We start from the raw sequence: 23,446 nt of genomic DNA, 5'->3' as shown, positions 1-23,446 counted from the left end.
CGCCTAAATGCGTTAACTAATAGTCATTAGAACTCACAAACTATTGAACACAAGTCGGTTGTACTAAACCACTCGGCCAACTTGGCTAACTTATGCATCGCTTTTTTGAAGTTTTATATAGGAAACATTCTCGGCCTTGAGTTGACCAGAAAACAAAAAAGTTACTTTAAAAACGAAATACTTAGTACTGAATAATGGTATGCGATGGGTTCGAATCCCACCATCAACTGAATGTTTAATCTACGACTTCTGGTCGCACTGAAATGCATTGATAATCAGCTTGACTCGGCATTAAGTTTCTTGGTCTCGTTCGATGTATATATAAGAATAGTATTATTTTTAGTCTGCATGAAGTGTTAAGCTCTAGTTCCCGTAACAAATGCTTTCGCATGCACATATGTTTATCTAAGTTAAACCTTCTTTTTCTGCAGACACTCTAGGAGACAGAAATGAAGCTAATGAAGCTAATGAAGCAGCTTATAACATCTTCCAACTTGGGATGTTTGTTCTTCTGGCTGCTGTAATTTTTGCAGCCGGTTACCTCGTATGGGGCATAATTGCCCAAGATCCAAAATCTAAACAAAGTAGTCTGTAGATAACATTTCGCAATAACTTTTCACAGATAACATTGTACTGTTTCTGACGACATAAAAACTCTTACAATTTTCCCCCAAACAACAACTAAACTTAGATTTCAAACTAGAGGGTTCAAAGCTAGTCATTACAGTACATGGAATATTTACTGCTTATATTTACTATTGTTGTCTGAAAAAATACCTTGTCGAAGTGTTTATGTTTCTATGACTGAAAAACAATATAATCGGATGCAATTGATACTGTGTGCGTATTGGTTATATGGCCACCAAAGTCACATTTTTGCTTTTCACGTTTCAATTAGCCATTTTAGAGTAGCATGTATCTCTTAATTAAATTGTGAGAGGAACTACTACGAAGTTTGTAACATTATAAGCAAATTGCTGTTTTTTAATAGTTGCTACATTTGCATGATTCATAGGAACCACTAAGTAAAACTAGAATGGAAGTTTAGAAATGGCAGTCACAGCCAGAATAAAGTTTTATGGTCAAAACATTTACTGGTTAAGTATTAAACAAGTTTTTGGATGTCGAGAGGAAATATGCTTAACAAGCTTATTTGTGGTGGATTTGGTTTGCAAGTTGGGATTGTTTCTTATGGTGACTGAATACGATTTTATTTTTAACTTAATGCCTCCACCTAGTGTATTGATTGTTTCCAACGTTACATTTAGTTTCGGATACAAACCAACCTACGACAAACATGTATAATCTGTTGAATCAAATCTTCACAAACAAATACACATTTTACATATTTATGTTTGAAAGAAAATCCAAATGAGTTTCGTTGCTCTATTAGACTGGTATTTTAACGGTTTAGATTTGGTTGGTCTTATCTATTTTTACATTTTTATCCATTAAATGTTTTGAACAGTGGAAACACATATGTTTATATTTCACTTTGATTTTTTAATAATTTGGGTTACACCTTATTTTTTATAATGCCACTTTTAAAACGTACCGCTTGTTTGCCATATTTATTACCTACTGTCACGCACCAATGATTTTGACATCGGCGTGTCGCGCCTGCACATTTGTAATTGGCCGCTGATGTTATGTGACTTTTGGTCTGCCATAATTCGTGCTATATTTAGGGCAGTTCTTGCCTGGGCCTCATGGGGTTTGGAGCGTTTGCATTGTAGTTACAAAACGTGGTCGGGTTGTGTTGTAACTTATTAAAACTTCAGAGATGGCCAATGTTCTTGCCATTCCATATTTATTATTCATATTAAACCTGTTTTAGTTGTTCGGTGTGAACATTACACCTTTGTCTTTAGCAGTAAGCCTTCAGTGCAGGAGAAATCCAGGGCCTACTATATTCGTGGATATGGTTGGTTAAGCTTACTCTGTTCAGTGAAAGTTAACCACCTCGCCTATTCATAAAATCCTAAGCGAAATCTTGGATCAACTGGCTAATTTCGGTCACAATTATCCGATTTTTAATAGTGTCACATGAATCTAATGGTATCTCGGAGGCGTTGTAGATGACCAAAGTGTCTGGTTGTGCTGGAAAAGTCTCTGGCAGGTTCGGCCGAACGTCAATTCACCAGTTTGATTGCTTCCTCTTGTTGTTGAGCTGCAATTGTGTCGTCATTGGCGTCGCTTCGCAAATAGAAATGTCAGGCAATATTGAGAAGCTGCAGCTTATCATTTAAAGGCTCGATGCTTTTACATTGATACTGTGACACTGAGCCGACTTCGCTTTGGTTCCCAAGCAGTTGCTTGGCCATTGTGAGCCAGTTTCCTCTGTGGTGTATGCCCAGTTGTGGCATCACATAGACTAGGTGAGGCATGGGATTTTACCCTATTGCTTCCAGGTTTTTGCCCTGTTCCTCCCAAGGTCCGTTAAATGGCTACACTAGGCAATGCAGCCGATCGCTCGTCACCAGCTGCACTGATAAGACCTTATAGGTCGAAACAGAGTGTACTATCGGCAGCTTATCATTTAATGGCTCGATTCTTTTACAATATTGAGAAGATTCAGGTTTCCAACAGGAGTGCCGCCATACCCTAATGTGATATGTTTTGCGGATTTTAGGTAGTTAATGACATTACTCTTTATCATTTTCCAAGGTAAAAATGTCAAGTCAACTTATAAAAGCGGCTCTTTTGTCAGCACGCTGAGTATGTTCCACCGAGGTTAGTGACTTTATAGAGGACCACGGGCGTAGGCTCACTAGAAACATAGTACAAAAACATTGAGTTTGCGTTGCAAATATTACAGACCCTAATGTTACAAAAATCGGACTACGGGTTTTGATGGTTACTTAAAGGTGGCTACGGGTCCCGAGGGTGACTTAAAGGAGAAAGCGATATAAAAGTTTGGAAATCACTGTTCTAGTATTAACAACAAACGGTTATTTTTTGAGTAAGTAACAACAAACAAACTAATACTGACGTGCGACATACAACAATAAGTTCCGTATGAGATTGGATCAAAGAATAATAAACTTTTGGCCGGTGGAAACACGTTAATGGAAGATTAAATTGAAATGGAAAATCATTTCATGAACTAACAAACATTTCCCTCATACTTTTTGTTTATATTTAACAACGTTTCACTACATAATATTTAATTTGTTTTTACTTTGTCTACAAGCACACTTTGTCTATATTTAACTTTTCCCAAAACTACTTTTGTTTACTTAATTAACTACTCTCTCGCACCAGTGATTTTGACGTCGACGAGTCGCGCCTGCACGTTTGTGATTGGCCGGAAAGATCATGTTACTTTTGACCTGCCATATTGTGTGCTATACTTAGGGCAGTTCTTGCCTGGGCCTTGTGGTGTTTAGAGCGTTCGCATTGCAGCTGCAAAGCATGACGGTGTTGTGTTGTAACTTATTGAAACTTTGGAGATAGCCAACGTTCTTTCAATTTTATATTTATTATTTATATTAAACTTACATTAGTTGTTCAGTGTGAACATTACACCTTTGTCTTTAGCAGTCAGCCGTAAGTGCAGGGGAAATCTAGAAAGTTAAGGGCGGTGATCCGCTATAATAGGGGATTGGGTTGGGTAAGCTTGCTTTGTTCAGTGAAAGTTAACCACCTCGCCTTTCCCTAAATTCCTAGGCCAAATCCTGGTTCACCTAACTAATTTCGCTTACAATTGTACCGTTTTTTAATATTTTTACCTGAATGAAATGGTATTTCGGTGGCGTTGTAAATGACCAAAATGTCTGCTTGTGCTGGGAAAGTCTCTGGCAGGTTGACCGAACGTCAATTTACCAGTTTGATTGCTTCCTCTTGTATTTGAGCTGTAATTCAGTCGTCATTGGCCCGCGTCGCAAGCTTGGCGCTTGGTAAATAAATGTCAGGAAATATTGAGAAGTTTCATGTTTCCAACCTAAGTGCCACTATACCCAAATATGAAATGTTTGTTGTAGGGTCTTCAGATTTTAGGCAGTCAGTGGTATTATTGTTTATTATTTTCAAAGGGAAAAATGACAAGTCGACTATTAAAAGCGGCGCTTTTTGTCAGCACGCTCAGTACGCTGCACCGAGGTTAGTGACTTTGTGATTTTATTTGTGATTTCAACTTGAGTGGTATGTATAATAAATAAGATTAAACTTTATAGTGCTGTTTTCTTGAGGACCACAGGTATAGACTCACTAGAAACATCATCCAAAAGAAATTGAGAATGTGTTGCAAGTATCACAGATCCTAATGCTACAAAAATAGGACTACGGATTTTGATGGTTACTTAATGGGTCTACGGGTCCCAAAGGTGACTTAAAGGGAAAAGCGATAAAGGTTGGAAATCACTGTTTTAGCACTGGCACAAAAATTCAGGCACCACATTTATGATATTTTGTTTAGTATTTGTTTAAATATTTTCTACATTGGTATTAATGCAAAAAAGTACTTTCTTTGCTAATACGTTCGTATCCATGAAAATATTGGTTGTGGTTAGGAGAAGTCGTGCAAAGCATCGTTTTCAACTTGATATAGATTTTCAATAACAATATAAAGATCCACGCTAACATCTCTAAAATCAATCTAAAACTAACACCACATGGCAAATGATTCGATACTGCAAGGAAGGGCATACGAGTTACTGTTACGTCACAAATTTGTAACGAAAATATTGGTACATAAACATTTTATGTTTTTTTGTGCTATGTTGTATACTATTCTTTAACAAATTGTGACAACCGGGCCGCAGTACACCAACCAAGTAGCATCCCATAAACCCTTTGTGTCACATAACAATAGCTTGCCATACGACACAATGAGAGATTTTGCGTTATATTTGCCGACATTAAAAGATACATATTTTCATAAATTGAAAGCTTTGGAATATACTGGCTTAACCAACCAAATTGGGCGAAAGACGCCATCATGCCAAACGTGATACAGGATGTAAGGGAGCATAAGCTTGTTATACTGTTTTACTTTTTTAGTTTCGGACACACAGTGTGCAGTGCAAAATGTAAGCGCTGCTTATTATAATGCAGCAATTTCCGCTAACTGTAACACATGGGCCATACGATTTGTTTCAACTGGAGATTCCTCTCGGTTAATTGCGCATTTCCGCTTGGGACAGCTTGCTGCAAACAACTTTTGCAAGGTAAAACTTTACAAACTTTGTCCTTGCAATGAGCTCAGTTCAAAATTCATCTGTTTGTTCCCCGATAATTTCGAATTTCATTTCTTACAATTTTATATACCTGTTTTTAATTCTACGCTTTTTAAAAAATTCTAGATTTACGAGGGATCTGACGACCAAGGTAAATTGGCAGGAACGTTGGAAGGTGGAGGCTTATCTTTTCCGGTTTTCGTTGAAAGCTCGTCTGCTTATATATCTTGTGTCACAAACCTCACATCGGAACCTGTGTGGTTTATGATACACCTATGTAAGTCTGCCACACGATTCAATTTACAACCGAGACTTTAGGCATGTAGATAAAACATGTTTTCGGGTCGGTATCAAGAACAAATAAAATGATGTCAAATCTATTCTTTTGCTGACGGAAATGTTTGTATATTAATAATTAATTGGTAAAAGGATAATTTTTAAACACAGTTTCAATGTACAATAAATCGTAGTTTATGAGCACTTTTAATCGACAACTAGATATAAGTCACAGAAAATTGACAACACGATGGTCAAAACAACTGCTGGAACTATTTTTACTAGTTGCACCGTCTCAAGCTAAACTTTTTGTGTTTTATAGTTACTTCGTGCGGGGAAGATGTTGCTGATATACCGTACAATTTACTCTCTCCGATGTTTCCTGGTAACTACCCCAACCTTGCTGGTTGTATTTGGAGACTTCAAATGAATAGCAGCACAACCTTATTGTTCCAATTTTCCTCATTTGACACTGAAACCAACTACGACATTCTATACGTAAGTGTCTTAACTTATAATATAACCTAAAAATCCAGGAGATATTGACAACGCATATAATCGAGTGGAAACGGTTTGTTATCTGTGGGACATTTCCTGCCGCACGCACTGAAAGTAATACATGATTAAGTTTTTTTTTTAAATGTATTTTAGAGTAACATATTTATTATAAACTGATTTTGCAGTGCGAAAAAGTTCACTTCTAATATTGAGGAAAGCAATAAATTTGTTTAAAGTGAAATCCTATTTTTGTTAAGCGCCTAACTAAATGATGAAAAACTTGCGGCTTTAAGAAGGTATGCGGCCTTTTATGACAAAAAGTGCGCCCCCCCTGCGGCATAATGTTAACATTCCTGAACATACGAAAAGTAACTAAATGGAGTATTGTTTTCAGTTCAAGAACGAAGAGGGTATTGTGGACAGATTTTCTGGGACGCTTCGATCATCTGATTACACGATGACAGCAACAAATCTTACTGTTGTGTTTTTGACCGACGGTAGCGGGCAATACAGAGGATTTAATGCGACAGTAGGTGAGGCAAATCTTCTTTCAGGCACACAATTTTGACATGCAAATAATAATAATACACTTGATCTCAGCTAGCATGGGTTGTGGTACGATGTAAAAAAACTTCAATATTTATTTTAAAAACTAAGATCTAGTCAATAAGATAACACCGAATAATTGCGACAAGTGCTATAGATTTCCTTTTGGTTTAGCTAATTACATTCTAGAGAGTTCCCCACGGGCTCTTTTGACATCAAGTTCTTATTTTTGGTTCTGTCTCACCAAATTACATCATTTTGTTAGTTCGCTGATGCCAAGCTGTACCATTTTATATGATAAAAATGCGGGGTAAATAAAATCCATTAATTTATTATCACAATACAAAAGCCATGAAATGTTTGAAATAACAAATTTAATAAAAGCAATGAAATAACTAATTTAATATGTAGCAGTAAATTTTCATCCATAAAAAGTGGACTAGTGCTCGAACTTTATTATCACGGTTTAAAAATGCTTTTTGTGCAGAAATACAACCAACTGTTGAATGTAGGACTGAAAATTTGATCATAAGGTAGGTTAATACTTTCTTTTTGATTCTTTTGTGAAATTTATTGATAATTGTTGAAAGTAATAATCAGAAGATTGTTGAAAAAATTTGAAGTATTTCAAGCATTTTGTTGTGCTGCCTGTTTTGTCATAAGCGTGCAATTGCTTGTTTTTTATTGATTGAGACATCTTTTACTGATTAGCAATGGGTCTTCTAATGGGATGCCGCTAGAAAAACTGCAACATAGTATAGATGTTTGAAAAATGAAAAAAATAAGTGGTTGTCTAAACGGGTGACACTAAAACGCTGAATGGGCGGGATGGGCGGGAGGAGTGGGCAACCGCTAAATATCGGGTAAATTGCTGACGGTTAGTGCTATTAGGGTTGGGTTGAGGTTTTATAATAGTATATGAATCAAAAAAATGTCCCTGCCTAAAACTTATTCAGCTATTTCCTGACATTCGGCAAAAATGCTATGGCGGGGGATTGCTTGACGTCTCAGGCGCATGTTTAACTCGGTTGCGGAATGTATCCGGCGGAATTATTTTTAATGATTTTCTATTACAAAACCTTATCCCAACTTTAATAGCTCTAACCGTCAGCAATTTAACCCGATATTCAGCAGTTTTCACGACGTCCCGCCCGTCGCGCCCATTCAGCGTTTTAGTGTCACCTGTCTAGACTTATAAAATGTACATAAACTTAACAATCTAATATTCGCAGAGTAACAGCTTATCAACAGAACAGATTAGATTACGAACTCGACGACACTCTTTACATCGCATTGGACAGGGAAACCTCCCTTTCTCAACTCAATGACAGCTGCAAGGTCACGGGGTCAAACCCAGTGTTTACGTTTGACATTGGCCAATGCAAAGGTGTTTTTAAGGTAAAATTGGATTTTGTTCTGAACTCATAGATCATATGTCCTTATTATTTTTTAAGACAACATTATCCGTTAGGGGTAATAATAAAGTGTAATAGGCTTTTATTGCTGCATAATAAAAAGCTGCCAATTTTGGAACATGATGTAAATTTCGTGCTCATATACAGAATGAAAACGGCATGGTGTCGGTGTCTTTCCTGATCTGGAGATTCCTTGCTCCATCCCCTGCAGTGATCCAGCGTGACGTTCAAAACAAGCTCAATGTGACTTGTTTATTTGACGCAGACCTTCTTATCTCGTCATCCAAAATTAGTACACAAATCGGGTAAGGAAAAGAAAAACAAACCATTATATAACAGCTATGGAGTGGCATTCGGCACAAGACAACATGTACAAGACACACAGTAGGCGTCATAAAACGTAACACGTCGTCTTTTGTTGACAACACTTGGAAACAAATTGACAAAAGGAAAACAGGATGTTGCACATGACAAAAACATCCGACCACTCCACGAATGACATACGGCTGTGAACACATTACACACGACACAGAACACATAAATCTACCCTTGGCACAATACACCTGGCCCCCACGACGTGAAATACGGTAAAACTATATCACATCTGCAACATGTCACAAAGCATGCACCCAACAGCACCTGTCACACTATGTATGACACAGATCACAGTTTGTCTGTCCTTCCTTTTTTCGGTAATTTCGGTTGTTATGTGCACTTTGCCATATTAGGGGGCAAAATCGTTACGGGGTGGCTTAGTACTTCTCAGATAATGCCAAAATGTTGTGGAGAGTGTGTTTGTATTGCTTTCTTTTGTAGATACAATTTCCGATACAATCAAAGCACAACATGATGATACAAAACAAGGACAGAATTGATTCTGTACGTTTCTAAAGACATGGTTTTAATGAAGTTTGTTATTTTGCTTTTAAAAACCCCGCGAGCACCTAAGGGAGTTTAAAACAGTGAGCTGTTTGTTAAACTTTTATATGTTTTAGATTTGACGAAATTTTTGCAAAGAAAGCAGGAACGTTGGATGTCGCCCTAAATCTATTTAGCAACGAATACTTAAACGAGAGCTTGCCCAGAGAAGTAACTGTACCCAACTACATTTTTGCTAAACTTAAACTTGATGAGATCTCTGCAGCCGATGATTACTTTATTGTCCAGGTGAATTGAAAATAAACTGCTTTTAGTGCAAGAAAACCTTGCATTCTTTGATTTAATATACATTATTCTGGCATCTTTGGTCTAGTTTGCAATTCATACTTTAAAGTGGAATACCTTTTTGCACAGCTGGAAGCCTGTTGGGCGACACGCAATGAAAACTCCGATAGTTTGCCGAGTTACCAAATTGTACAAAGCGGGTAAGATTTACCTGCATTACCTCAACAAATGTTTTTCTTATTTGTTTAGTGATTAATTTTGTATCTGTATTTCACTACGATTAACCCAGCTTCGAAACTATTAGATGCGTTGCGCCACCCAGTGGAGAAGAGGCTGCCGACGCGAAGACGTTGTTACGAAATTACAAATCCAACTTTGCAACGTTCAAGCTGATGAGCTTTGTGTGGACAAACTTTACCGACGCAGAACAATTTATCTACATCCACTGCGACGTGACCGTCTGTCATAATTCAACTGGACAATGCCCTGGACAGGTGACTTGATTAGAGTAGATTTTAGACTTGCAACAGAGAATAAAGTTTAGCAAAATAGTGTTGGTCGAAAAACAAAAGGTCAAGGAGAATGATATGTTTTTTTTTTTCAGAACAAAATTCCTGGGTATTGCTCTAAAACAATCGAGACAGTATGTCTCTAAATAACTTAAGAATTTCTTTGGCGTTTATGTCCAGTTGTACCATTAAAAATATTGGGGTGGAATGGCTTTATATTCTGTTGCTTCCATACCAAAGTTTTCTAGGTTCGCTTGCCAATACTTTATATTTCCTGTCACCAGCTGATTTTATGTGGCTAATCAGCAAAAAGGCTGAATGGTACGGCGCGCCTGAATCATAACATAACCTTGATAGGAATTCGACCCCCATCCACCTATATTTTATTTTAATCCGAAACACAATAAAAATACGACGTTTACTGTGTGTAGTTTACATACAAATTTAAAAATAATTTTAACCCTCTTATTTGGTTGGAGTGCGAGCAACGGTAAATATTCCGCCACAGGCTACGCTGTCCTATGTTGAAATCGCTAGGGAGACCGGCCCTTAATCGGCCTGGAGAACTATGATGTAAATATATGTGTGCCGTGATGGGCTTAATTCTGTATGACGCCTTCAATAAAACTGGTGTACAATGAAATATCAATATTTGTATAATTCTTTTTGCAGTCTTGTTCTGGTAAGAAACGGCGATCTGTTGAAGACAATGGTCGCAATCAATTGCTTTCTGCAGGGCCAGTGCACATTGTTCAAGGTACCGGTTACGTGCTTGGTAAGACAATGAGGAAAATTCAATTAATATCTATTCTAGATAATATTGCTGATACATGTGTTTTCGTAGCAAATTTGTAGTTCTATCAAGCAAGTGACACATATTGGGGCATAATAACTTAAGTATGCTGTGTTTTGGTGATTGCTTACTTACGTATATGTGATAAACCTGACTGGTAACAACCGCAGCTTTTATTCGATTTCCATGAGTTGTTTCAAAAATAAGAATGTGACTAGCACTAAAAGACACATATAAAAAGGTAAATAAAATAAGACAATTATCATAAAATATATTTCATGGGTTCGATTCCCATCACTAATTTTCATTTTCTTGTATCCGTTGCTTTGACAACCAAACTGATTCGATGGCCTCTTGTAATCTTGACATATACTGTGATTTTTATCAGTGTAGCGAACACATGTCCGTTTCAAGGTTGGCTAAAGCAATAAATAAACAATTCTTCACACATTTTGTTTTTGTTAAGCATGACTTTTTTATCGTTTATACAACAGGAAAAAGAAACGAAGCTATTGAAGGTGCTGGCAACAGCTACCAACTTGTGATGTTTGTTCTTCTGGCTGTAATTATTATCGGAGCTGGTTACATCGTATGGGGCAAACTGACCCGGGATCGCAATGCGAGACAGATTCGCCAGTAGAAGAATTTTCTATTATTCTTAACATGGCATTGTTTGTGTGTATGTAAAAATATTTCTTTTTGAAGATAAAAACAAATAACAAATTAAAGCTGTTTTTCAGAAAAGCTGTTTGTTAATTTTGTTATCAAACAAATATTATGCATCATTTCACTTATTACATGCATCATTCATAGCCGACATGAAATTACTTTGTCAAAGTATTGTTGTGTTTATATTTAACTGTTATATACAATATAATCACATACGGTCAAACTTGTGTTTTTTGATTTAGCTTATAATATGAATCAGGACAAAAACAACAAATTCAGTTTACACTTACAAAACATAATAACATCCCTCTATAAATCATACAACGCATTAGGTGACAAACCGGAATATGATACGCTATGCTGTACAACAGATGGCTTTGGTAAACATAATATTTGTTGATTAAGTTTGCATGACTGTATTGCAAAAACTACTGTTTCTCTTTTTCCACGCCTACGACAGAATTTACGTGTGACTGTAAAGGCAATCTTGTTGCTTTACTGAAATTTTTGTATTTACATGATTTTTTTCTAGGTCGACTTAAATTTTAGTCTTGAATAATTATTATTATTACAATGACAGAATGTAGACAGAATGAACATAGTTGCTTATTACTTTTTCTACAAAAGTTCGCTTTTTTCAAAGTGTTTTGAACTTTCGTGCGTGCTTTGTTGTCGGCATAACAGTAGGATAAGTGAGATTTTCTGGTTGGTGTGTCACAAGAAAGTACCGTGAAAATGGCCTTACACAAAAAAGGCCTGTATTAAGGCAACGAAATTAATAATTAAATCGTATATTACACTGCAGTTCACTACGATTTGCTTGGACCAACAAACACATTCTAATTTGGCAAAGATTAGTTTATCCGTGGCTGTAAAAAATATAGTTTCTATTTGCCAGTTGACCGACCTCAAATGATATTTTGGCATTTGGTGGATGACAACAAATTGATGTATTTGACGTAATAAATACTTTATGCTTATACATCAGTAGAAAGGCAACAATTTTGTTCTGCTAAAAAGTCACAAAAATGCGACTTCTGTTTAATGAGATATAATCTAAACATAATCTAATAATAATTGTAAATGGTTTCGTAAAACAAGCAAAAACATTTAATATTTTCAAATGTTAAATATGTGTATCTTAAAAACTAACTATCGCTTTATTGATTTAACCTTGCTGCACTAGCGACTTTTGTACAACAAAACTGTTACAACAATGGTAGAAAATCTGATTGGACTCTAATTGGAAAGTTGATAAGTTTTATCCTGCATCATCAACAAGCCGTATGTCAAAACATGAAAAAAAATTATTTTAGCATTTGAAAGCTACGGCCATGATACGTAAAACAGTTTGATTTAGTTTTACATTCTATGCTATGAAATTAACGATAGTTTGCAGAACGCCCATGTCTGCTACGTTGCAACTGATTGTGACGAAATCTATCCCTGTTTCTATTTATTTGTGTTGATTCTTCTGCTGGTTGTCCGTTGGGGTCAAAATTGTCGAATGCAATTCTGGCTGAACGAAGATCAAATGTTTGGCAACATTAACAGTTTTGTTAAATTTATAAACTCGAAATTTCTCACCCAGGTTATGAGGTGGTCGGTTTAAATTTTGTCGATCCATTTTTACTTTTTCTGAAACCTAAATGATATGTCATGTAAATAACAAATGTTATTGTTTGTTTCACAATGTATGTTAACCATCATATTATTCTTAAATACGCATGTTATTTGCGAAACACAACCATTAATTGAAACAAACTACCCACAAAATGTTTCATGTTTAATTTTATAACATTTTACCTTCACAGATGGAATTTTTTGAACATTACTCTGACTCTGTAAAAATCAAAACAAAACTTTTGTCAAAAAAAACTAAATTGCGTCTTTGTTTGTGTTTGTCGCAGGTTAAGCAAAACGCAACTGATAGTTTAATAATTATTGATTTATAATCAATTGTATCAAGTAAATTAGGTAATTTTTAAACAGCATAGCATTGATACAACTATTTGAAACTTCGCCGGTTTGTCAATCATTACATTGAGATATGAAACGTAGTACGGTAGACAATACTGCAAACCCCAAACTGTTTTACAAACGAAACGAAAGCTAAACAATTGTAAAACAAACAAAAAATACAATAACATGGAATAAACGTTAGTTTAATCTACAATTTGTGTTTAAAACCACCACATTTATACAGCCTTTTTCGTGTTTGATTCACCCTGTACTTACATTTAAACAAACAAACAATTTGTGGTCTGATTCTTCACAAAAATGTGACAAACTCTATACATAAGCATATTACATATTCACTCACGTACGACCGATGATATTCGATCACCTTTTTCTCGTCATCAGATTCATTACCAGTATCTTCATCATACGTAATTTTTGGAACCGTTTTCACTTTCCCAAAAAATAAAAATGCCGTTGTGTGAAGTTCAAAATAGAAAAACAATAATAAACAATAAGCTGCAGTTATATATTTGTTTTGTGCTTTTACAGTAATAAACAAATTGAATTAAATCATTCTTTTACAAATAACATCATTTCAAACAACATGTAAAGAGTATAATTTGAATTGAATGTATACTTTAGACTTTTCTGTCAATCATTATAATACATTGTATAGTAAACAATGTGACGAAGTAACTCTCCATTATTATATGTTTCAACATTATGCAACCTGCATTAAAATCAATCTAATTCCCTGGTTCTTTAAACATACGTTTTTTCTACCTTGGTATTGAGCTGGTGAACTTATGTTGGATTCATTTTTTTCGTATTCGACATTACTTGAAACCTAAATCACAAAAAATTTTGTTAGATTTTTTTTTACTTTAGTTCCTTTTTGCTAAACAAAATTTAAAACATAAAAATTAAACTAGAAGCACAAGCGATTTTCCAAGGTTTATACACAGTTCAATACTAAGATATGGGTTTGTTTGTTTAGATAGTAATCTGAAATAAAAACGAGTTTATACTATTAGGGCAAAAAAATAAAATGGCAAAAAGATTTAGCGGTTGAAAAAAAGTTTGTAAAAAAATGAATGAATTCGAGTTATCTCCTACTATGAAACTTTTTATCACCATGCTCCATAAGAAAATGATTATACTTTTTTTAATAACCTTCTTACCGTTTGGGGCAGAAAATATTGTGGTGAAACAGGCGGTGGCTGAAAATGAACGTGTGAATAAGTTTGAGACCTACAAATTATTTACAGGCACAGCGTTTAATTAAGGAATTGAGCCAACCCGCTGAATGTTCAAAAGAAATTTAAACTAAATAATTTATGTTACTCGTTTCTTCAAGAACCAAGGCAGCAAAAACTTTTTACATATTAATTTTTTTTTTAAATAGTGTTTATTTGCTATGGAAAAGCGGCAAAGACGAACTTAAAATAAAGCTTGAGAAACTTTGAAACTAAATTGCTCATTTGCTTTTCACATTCTTTGGAGTAATACGTTCATCGTTATTTAGATTTAACATATTTTCTTCTTCACAATGTAGGCTACTTGCCATCATAATGTGACCGCCTTGAAGGAAAGGATTGTACTGCGTCTAAAAATCAAAAATGAGAAAAACTTGTATGGATAGCTCTTTTAAAATGCCTTTCCTAATCAAAGTCAAAATTATATTTTCATTATCAGTTTATCCATATGTCATTGTTGCAAAAATGACAATCCCCTAGATATGTTTTAAATCCAAAAGTTTGTCAAAATATTAAAGGAATGGCAGAAAATAGTTTGGGTAAAATCGCTCGCCAATTTAGTGTTTATTTATTATAGGGCCTTTTGTTTTCAATGACCAATTTTGTCGGTCGGGAAGCCTTCATACTCTTCACTCTAAGTGTTACAAAAAAAGAAACCAGATGTGAAAAAATGTTTTGCACCAAATGGTAAATATGCGCATAGCCTGTGAAGGTGAAGTAGTTGGTAGTGCAAAGTGTTTCATCGTCACTTATCTATTTGAGACTGGAAAAAAAAAAGAACTGACATTTATGCTAACAAAAAAAAAATAACCAAGTTTTTGAGAAAGACAGCATTTGTTTCGATCGAAACTTATTCAAAACGTTAACAAGCAACATCGTAATTCAGACTATTATTACCTATTAATAAAATACTCTCAATCTTTTTGTAAAACCGTTAAAAATGGAAACAGTTAGTTTTTGCATTTATTTTTGGATAAACTGTTCCATGTTCTTACCGGCTGAGGCAGAAGATATTGTTGTGATGCAAACGGAACCTAAAAAAATGTTAATTTAATTCTGTCGGACTACTATTTGCCCACTAACATAATTTATTTTGAGTTTTACACAAGGTTTAAACGAATTTAGTTTTTAAGTATCAATCCATTGGACTCAATTGATTTGATTTTCCAGAATGTATTTTCTAAGTATGTACGCTTTCCAATTCAATTTGGATTGGAAGTCATTATTAGGTTCATGGAAGAAATATAAGGTGCTTCCGGTGTAGTTACTTATATACCCGCAACTTTCAAAAAATACCTCATTACTTGCATACGTTCTTACCGGCTGAGGCAGGAACATTTGTTGTGGGGTAGATGGGATCTGGTGAAAAAAGTAATAATTTAGTGCAATACCTGTCAAAGATACATGACCATAAGAACTATTTATTATTTGGATAACAGGTGAATTTGGTGCAACAAAATTTTGCTTGCGACATTTAGTTTTTAGATTATCATTATGGAACTCGTTTCATCTATTAACATTTATTTTTCTTCACGATAAACATATAAATAAACTATTTTGTTTGTTGCATTATATGCGTTACGTGACTGCATTCACTTTTTTACACATTTACACTGTCGTCCATAAATCTTTCCATTTACGAATTAATATAAATGCATTTTTTATAGTAGATGTTTTAATAATATAAACAACACGATTTTATGTTTATGGAGCTCTTGTGGCAAATGTACTTTTATTCCGACGTTTTGACGTCTCATATAGGTCGTCTTCATCAGAGTAAATAACATTGAATGCAAGTCAAGTTTATAGAGCAGAAGAACTGTATAAACTTGATACCATGCCTAGCAGCAATAGCTCATATAACACGATTTAGTCTGTTTAGACTTAGACTTAACGCTGATTAGGTTTATGCTTATTTTAAATCGGATTGTGTCGGAATTTAACATGTTCAGCGGATTAATGTTTTCAAGGTGCGTTTTTGGCTAAACCTTTTCTTTTAATTTAGCGGAAATGTACATTTTACAAACCTACGCTGTTGCAACCCAGATGACTTGAACCGTATTGGTATGCTGATGACAAAACAATCATATTGTATGACGCACAATTGCGTTTCCGCTTTTCTGTGACGTAACAAAAGACAGGTGTTGTTGTTGTTTTGATTAATAGCCCTACCGAGTATTCTTTGTAATGTAAACTGAGTCTGTCTTGCGTTTGCTTGTGTGTTTCTCTTATCAGATATAATTAGCTGGTTCTGTTTTATATTTTGCTTTGCAGCTGTGTTTTTTTTCATTACAGTTGGAGAACAATATGGGTGCATGTGCTTTATTATTATTTTTTTTTCGAACCCAGGACTCTCCCGGGGACGAATCCCGATCAGGTTTTTTTTATGTCTGTATATGGGTCAGGCGCGCCGGACCATTCGGCCAAGTTCCTGCCCATGTGCTTTATTATGTTTGCCAAGAAATGAAGAGTGTAATAAACCGCCACCAAACGTAAGTTTTAAAATGCGTTTTAATTCACTTGTGAACAATATATCTATTCATCACTCGACACAGAACGATAAACTAAAGGAAAGAATAGAAAAAGACAACAAGAAAAATAGTGACACTCTAGTCGAGCAATAGTTTAACAGAAACATAAATGTGTTTTCAGTATTAAATCACTGGTTGTGTTTTTACTTAACCAAACTAAAAACTACTTCAACAAACTAGAAAAAAATGGTTTCAACCTAGCAGCATTTAACACGTATTTGTCTTTGTTTAGTATACTTCGAATATAGGAAACAGTTCGTCAAACATGGTAAACTTTGATTGCTTGTGAGAGTAATTGTTTGCCTCATATAGCTTTGATATTGTCGTTTTCAGTTTGCGTTACCTTTTATAGGGTTTCTTTGAGATGAGACATCAAGAATATCATAATAAATTCGACAGTCAAAACAATGGTAGGAAGAATTCACATAAATACTGTCTGTGTATTTGAGTGAACATCATTGTTATGTTAAACTATTTATAGCCCGAAATGCGTTCGCCAGTTTCGACCATGATATGAGCAGAACAACCAATACGTATAGATGGTGATGAAGGTCGAAACCAGTTCAACCAGTTACAACCGCAACCAAAAGACACTCAAACAACTAATGCTTGCTATTGCGTTTGAACAAAACGTATACATAGGTTAATAATTAAAAAATCTAACTTTTTCAAGTTTTGTTCATTTCAAACAACCATATTACTATAAGTTGTTGTGTTAGCAAGACCGGATCCTACAATTAAACCGCATCAAAAAATAATAATGAAATGTTTTAACCTGCCTTCCGCGCTTGTGTTTATTGCTTTTTTTACTGCTTTTACTGGTTTTACGCGCTGCTTGATTTTAGATTTATTCATTTGAGAATGACACAAGTTGATGTCGAAACGTCATGATTTATGCAAATATATTGGCTTGTTTGTTTCTGGTTAGAATCATCAAAACCGTGAACTGTGTACCATAAAATGGCTTGTAATATTTCTTCTGTGTTTTTTTGGACTTTTATACACAATATCTAGTATTATTTTTTGAACAGTCTATAAACAAAACTGCATCACATGATTCGTTATCGAAACCAAAGATACTTTTTTATCTTTACGAAAATAAATGCAATTTTTGTTTTCAATTCTGTCATCGAGCGTTTTTTATCTACCGTAGAACATTTTCATGCGTGTCTTGTCATCTGTACTTTCCGGTGATGTTACATCGCAACCATATTCGTACAGTACAACATTTTTCAAGTGTCATTTTGAGTCAAAAAGGAACGCAAATGCACGAAGTCTTTTGTAAATATGGGCAGTCAGACAACGCTTGTTTAAACTGCTTAAGGCCAAAGTGCGATCGAGAGTTTGTAGCAACATCTCTCATTATGTTGTACTCGAATAAAATGCTTTTTTTTGTTTTTCTCTCTTTCGAGTGAGCACATCACAGCTGTGCCACTTGTCAGCGGTACGAATATGTTTTGTTACTTTGTCCCATAAACGTATATCTCGTTTGTCTGTAGTCACTATGAGTGAGATTACAACGCAAATGTTCTCACTGATATTACCTTGTGTATATAATATCCCAAAGCAGGGGTCTTCAACCCGTTTAGCGAAATCGAAAGCGCTAGTCGCCAATAGGAAGTGTGAAACCGAAACAAGTTTGATGGAAAACTCCTTACCCTTTTATTTAAAAGCTATAGTCCGTCACCATACATAGGCTTAAAAAGTGGCCTCAGTGGCAAATTAAATGCCCAACCTTGCTCTCGAGATCACTAAATAGAAACAATCGCCAGCAAACGCAATACATACAAATGGCAGCATGTAAACTGATGCACTTCTTGTCCCTGGAGTTTGTTTGCAAGGCGAATAAAATATGTTGTAAACCCTAACACATTTGGTACATATTTATACAATCAATGTTGAAATCGTGTCCCTTTTAAAGTTAAATCACCCTCCACATCACAAAATTGTTACCATCTGGGGATCAAAACGCTCCCTTGAAGTACCCTCTCGTACAGTGATCTGGATAGATTGCCTTTTATATTTTGCTCACTTCGATCATGGTGTAATCGTGTATCTGTCCATAGGTAGCATAAATATGTAACATACCATACGGTGAGAGCTGAATGATTTTGGCGTAAATGAATTTATTGTATAGTACTTATATATACGCGTGTAGTACTTTAACGATTTCCAATTGCCCAGTTGTGTGACAAGATAAAAAGTTCTGATTTAATCCTATATTTGCGTGGTAAAAAATTAAACCTTGCATTACAATTTAAATACCTCCGTTTTGTCTCCTGGTTATTACAGAAGTACGAATACGGGCACTTGAAATATGTTGCCCGAAACAATATTGTCAAAAATTGTCATTACTTCTGAGCTGTTCCGTCACAAAAAATTGTTTAGGGTACGTCACTCTATAGAAAATACCGAAAACCGCACCCAAATTTTTTCTTTTCATGATCATACTACGTCACACACACGCCTGTATGGAAAAGCGTTTAAAGTCGGTTAAGCGTGACGTGATGTAGACCAAGTTCTAAAGTGTCGTTCTGCGCTGTGCTTGTCTTCAGTTTTTGCGCCCACAGCATTGACAGCCGTTTGTGTCATAACTTGCAATGTACGATTACTTATGCAAAAGCTTGCCTGAAAGCCGTATTATTATTTGTTGGAAAGGTTTCTTGCGAATCGTGTAAACTTGGATAGGTACTTAATTGGTAAGTTTGTCAATTAAAAAAGATTGCGCTATTTGTATCACTTACGTGTAGGGTGTGGGCTAATATGGTAAGTGCATCTTCCCAAAATAATTGCAAATATATAAACATAGTTTTCGTACGTCTACATTTGATACCATAAAGCATTACCATGGAACCATGCTGATCCAAGGAAGAGGTGAACAGTAAAGATAGGTCTTATCTAATCAAGAATCAAGATTCTAAAAGCGACAAAGCATGTTCAAATATAATAATATTGCTTAGACCAGGGGTGGGCAAACTACGGCCCGCGGGCCGCATGCGGCCCGGCAAAGGAGTTCATGCGGCCCGCCAAGTGTTAGTAAATTTTAAAGAGAAAGTTACCGAGCAACGCTGAATAGTATTATAAGCACAGGCGTAGAGTTTTTAAAAAATAATAAAAAGTACCGAGGGTGCGACTTGCCGATACCTATACCATGTGCTGTTGTACCCGTACCAGCATATGAACTAAACATAGATACTTTTTATGTGCCTTTGCCTGTTGTTTCTGCCACGTTATTATGCAAATCGTCACTTGACACAATTTCTTCGTTCGATAAAAGTAAAAGCTATTCACGTTTTCAAATACAGCCGACTTTGCACTGTTGACGCCAAAACTTTGGTCACTTTGGATCAAGTTTAGGTCGTTGCAGTACATTGCAAACGGACATTAAACACGGGTTTAGAATCATTAACACAGACCCGCACAACACCTAAGGATGGATACTAAAAGCAGCTCGCCTTGTTTAATGTTGGCGCAAGGAATTTATTAACAAAAAAACGTGCTTAAAATGCTTGTTTATTTTGAAACAATTACAATTGTAGCGTTTTAACCAATTTTTGCCTAGTCAAGTGACAACAAACGTATTTGCACATAGCTGAAAATATTTTTGGGCTAGATCAGGCGTGCACAACATGCGGCCGCGGAGACGAGTTTGTGTGGCCCGTTTTAAAATACATGCATTGGGCCGAGACGTAACTAAAACTATTTTGCCAAATATTTTGATTTTTAAACTGCTAAAAACAGATTTCGCGAGACTGGAAAAAAGATTACCAGCTTAGTAACTATATGCGTCAGGCTTTTTATCCGCTTATTGTGTGCAAACAATGAGAAAAAACAGGCCCCGCAATCGTCACAATACAGATTATGACGTCATAAATAGTTAGCTTCGTTTAGCTAAACTTGTGCATCAAGTTAAATGGTATATATACATAATATAAACCAAATTCTTTACACCAGTTATTTTAAAACAAAAACAAGCAAACAATGGCGGCCGTTGGTTAAATACTATGCGGCCCGATAACATTAAGAACTTTTGAATGCGGCCCGTGCATTGAAAAGTTTGCCCACCCCTGGCTTAGACGGATTTAAACTGTTGCTTAGTGTGGTAGAATTAGCAAAAAAATATGTCAGGATCATCAAAGAATATGCAGAAATCGTGCGAAATAAACGCTTGTAGCTATGTTTTTGTCTTATAAACTTACATTTGTGTCGATTTTACTTAACCAAGTTTTTTTGTAATTTTTTAGAGGTGTGTAGGGTTTGTGCACATGAACTGTTTTGCGTTGGTTTCTTAAGATTGTGATTTATAGCATAGCTTATAGCGTATCATGTTCAATTCAGATTTAGGAGGATTTTCTGGTTTGTCTCCTAATGTGTTGTATGATTTTTATAGGGTTATAATTATGTTTTGTACTTGAGAACTTGAATTTGTTTCAAACATAAATGTTTATCACTTTGCTGTAATAGATATTTCGTATGACATGTCTTTGATGTTTTAAGTTTTAGATTTGCTGAGGAATTGCGTTTATTTCCTGATATCGTTTAAATATTTGTGTTTATTTATGAAAATACTAGTCGCTACTACAGCCATATGGATCGGAACTGCATTTATATCTAATTAAAAAATATGGCTCCTGATGTAAAAAAAAACTATTGATAAGGTCATAAAAACGCATGTGATATGAGTACAATGCATGTGATATTAGTACATGTTTTTCTTAAACATTCCGAATTGACTCGCTAAACCAAGTTCGAAAGTATTGTACAATTTATTTGCTAAATCACTATTTTTTGTATTAGGACGTTTGCAGTGTAAATGCTTGTGACTAATTAAACAGACGAAAACCTAAGTTATCCTGCTGTATAGCCAGCAGGAAAGGAAAAGTCCTTACTCACCAAAGCATTTGAAAAAAAGCATATACTAGATGCGAAACAAAGTAGTGTAGTGAAAGTATTTGCAACTTGGCACGCAACAAAGTTATTTTTGTCTGTTTTCCATTATGAAAGTAGGACAACAAAAATTTTTACGCCGTTTTAAAGGCGATGTTTCATGAACAAAATAGTTTTAGTAAAGCAACAATCTTGCTTTTGTTGGCAATCTGTCGTAACCTGTTGCGATCGTCGGTAAAAAAGTAACAGTCGCTAGTTGTACATGTAAATATATCGCGCAAACGAAAGTGATTACTATTATCTTAACGCAAGCTCTGTTTATTGTTGTGCAACATCATGTACCCTGTGCATTCAGTTTGTATGGCGCTTACTGGAGTGTGATACTTGTAGTTTAGGCTTTTCCAGCTTTCGTTTTACATTGTGTGCTGTTTGAAAGAGTAATAACTGTTTGCTGTTAGAAAGTTTAAATAATCAACCAAATTTACTGATATATAGAGGCTTGTAACTGTGTTTTTGTTTGTGCAAAACTTTCCACAGTATTTAATATTTAATTTTTAGATGAGTTTAGGGTTTCTGCACATGGGCCATCTTCTTTTAAATGTAAATTGTGTTTGGTTTTCAACATAGTAATCTTTGCAACAGCATTATGGAACAAGGAGGTAATTTGCCTAATGTAATCTTTAGAAAGTGTATCAACAAGTCTCCAATAACGTTTAAATAAGGATGGAAAAATACAGTTTCTTGCAGTGAGGGAATCGGTTTAAACAAATATTTGTATTGTGACGTGATTTTGCGTTACCTGCAGTCACTCAGTAAACCAGTGCTTTTCAACCTTATAGTGGCACGGAACCCTCAAGGTGTTTTGTCAAACTTTGCGGAACCCCCATAAAATAATTTTAATGTAATACAAGTATCATAGAAAAAACATGCTATTTTACTTAGCACACCCCAAGCGCAAAAGTTGACTTCAATCAAATGATTCACTGAAACGCATTGTCATGTTACTTGGATCAGTCGTTTCTGCATTTATCTCGCAACTTAGCCTAAGTGTATCAAGGCTGTGTTTATTACGTCACAAGATCAATGATGTAACCTACGTTAACTAGATCGTACAGGCAAGCATTGCTGTTCACAACAATGTCATTATGAATCATTCATGTTTGAATAGCTATAACAAAATGCTGTGAACCCCTGTGCAACTCTTAAAGTTCACGGAACGCCTGTAAGGGTTGTACGGAACCCCGGTTGAAGAGCACTGCAGTAAACAGTTGCATTGGAGCGTTTGTCAACACATATCTCCTACTAGCCCTTTATTACCTAACCTGTTATGTAAACGTACTTAATAATGACTTCTTCTCTTTTTAGAGTGCTCACAACAAGCCAATATAGCACTATCAGAGCCGGTAATAATGTTAGCAATCTTTTTGTATTTTGTGTTCCTTTGTTAATTAATGTATTTTTGTTACATTCAGGTTCAACCAAATGCACAAATACCATCTGACAAGAAAAGTCCAGGTAAAAAGTATTCGACTGAATATTGTCAGTCGATGCGGTTCACATATCATTTTTAGGCTAACAAATAAACAAGTATTTTTACGTCTGCGTAAAAACTATAAACCATTTGTAATAAATTAATAAAAGCCAAAACAAGCACAGAAAATCTCAGATGAATATTTTATTGCTTTACATAACTGCAAACGGCAACAAAAATGTAAATAGTGTTTAATGTATAACAAGAGACAACACACGTTTTTTCACCTTTT

The 23,446-nt window shown here is 35.3% G+C and overlaps 3 protein-coding genes across 3 annotated transcripts in view; 2 read left to right on the top strand and 1 right to left on the bottom strand.

Moving 5' to 3' along the window:
* LOC145218008 (zona pellucida sperm-binding protein 2-like) overlaps positions 1 to 834 on the top strand; it is a 48,953-nt gene extending 48,119 nt beyond the window's left edge. The window contains exon 11 of the mRNA XM_080085409.1: positions 432 to 834. Within this exon, the coding sequence (XP_079941535.1) occupies positions 432 to 595 (164 nt within the window). The 3' untranslated portion in view covers positions 596 to 834. The remainder of the gene's footprint in view (positions 1 to 431) is intronic.
* LOC145219289 (uromodulin-like) overlaps positions 1 to 23,446 on the bottom strand; it is a 121,201-nt gene that overhangs the window by 95,207 nt on the left and 2,548 nt on the right. The gene's annotated exons all lie outside the window — the stretch shown is intronic.
* Positions 4,041 to 11,018, top strand: LOC145218007 (CUB and zona pellucida-like domain-containing protein 1). Its single transcript, XM_080085407.1, has 13 exons — positions 4,041 to 4,101; positions 5,002 to 5,168; positions 5,304 to 5,454; positions 5,776 to 5,951; positions 6,346 to 6,484; positions 6,985 to 7,030; positions 7,730 to 7,895; positions 8,060 to 8,217; positions 8,908 to 9,079; positions 9,206 to 9,276; positions 9,381 to 9,570; positions 10,258 to 10,360; positions 10,873 to 11,018. Exons 1-13 carry the CDS (start codon positions 4,041 to 4,043, stop codon positions 11,016 to 11,018), a joined length of 1,746 nt encoding a protein of 581 aa, XP_079941533.1.

Source organism: Phallusia mammillata, chromosome 3 (genome assembly GCF_965637545.1).
Source record: "Phallusia mammillata chromosome 3, kaPhaMamm4.hap1.1, whole genome shotgun sequence".
NCBI lineage: Eukaryota > Metazoa > Chordata > Ascidiacea > Phlebobranchia > Ascidiidae > Phallusia > Phallusia mammillata.
This window is presented reverse-complemented; position numbering and strand designations above follow the sequence as displayed.

Coding starts and splice junctions, on each gene's coding strand:
- LOC145218007 (XM_080085407.1), top strand. CDS start 4,041: ATGACAAGTCGACTATTAAAAGCGGCGCTTTTTGTCAGCACGCTCAGT. Junction 4,102..5,001: donor GCTCAGTACGCTGCACCGAG/GTTAGTGACTTT, acceptor TTACTTTTTTAG/TTTCGGACACACAGTGTGCA. Junction 5,169..5,303: donor CTGCAAACAACTTTTGCAAG/GTAAAACTTTAC, acceptor AAAAAATTCTAG/ATTTACGAGGGATCTGACGA.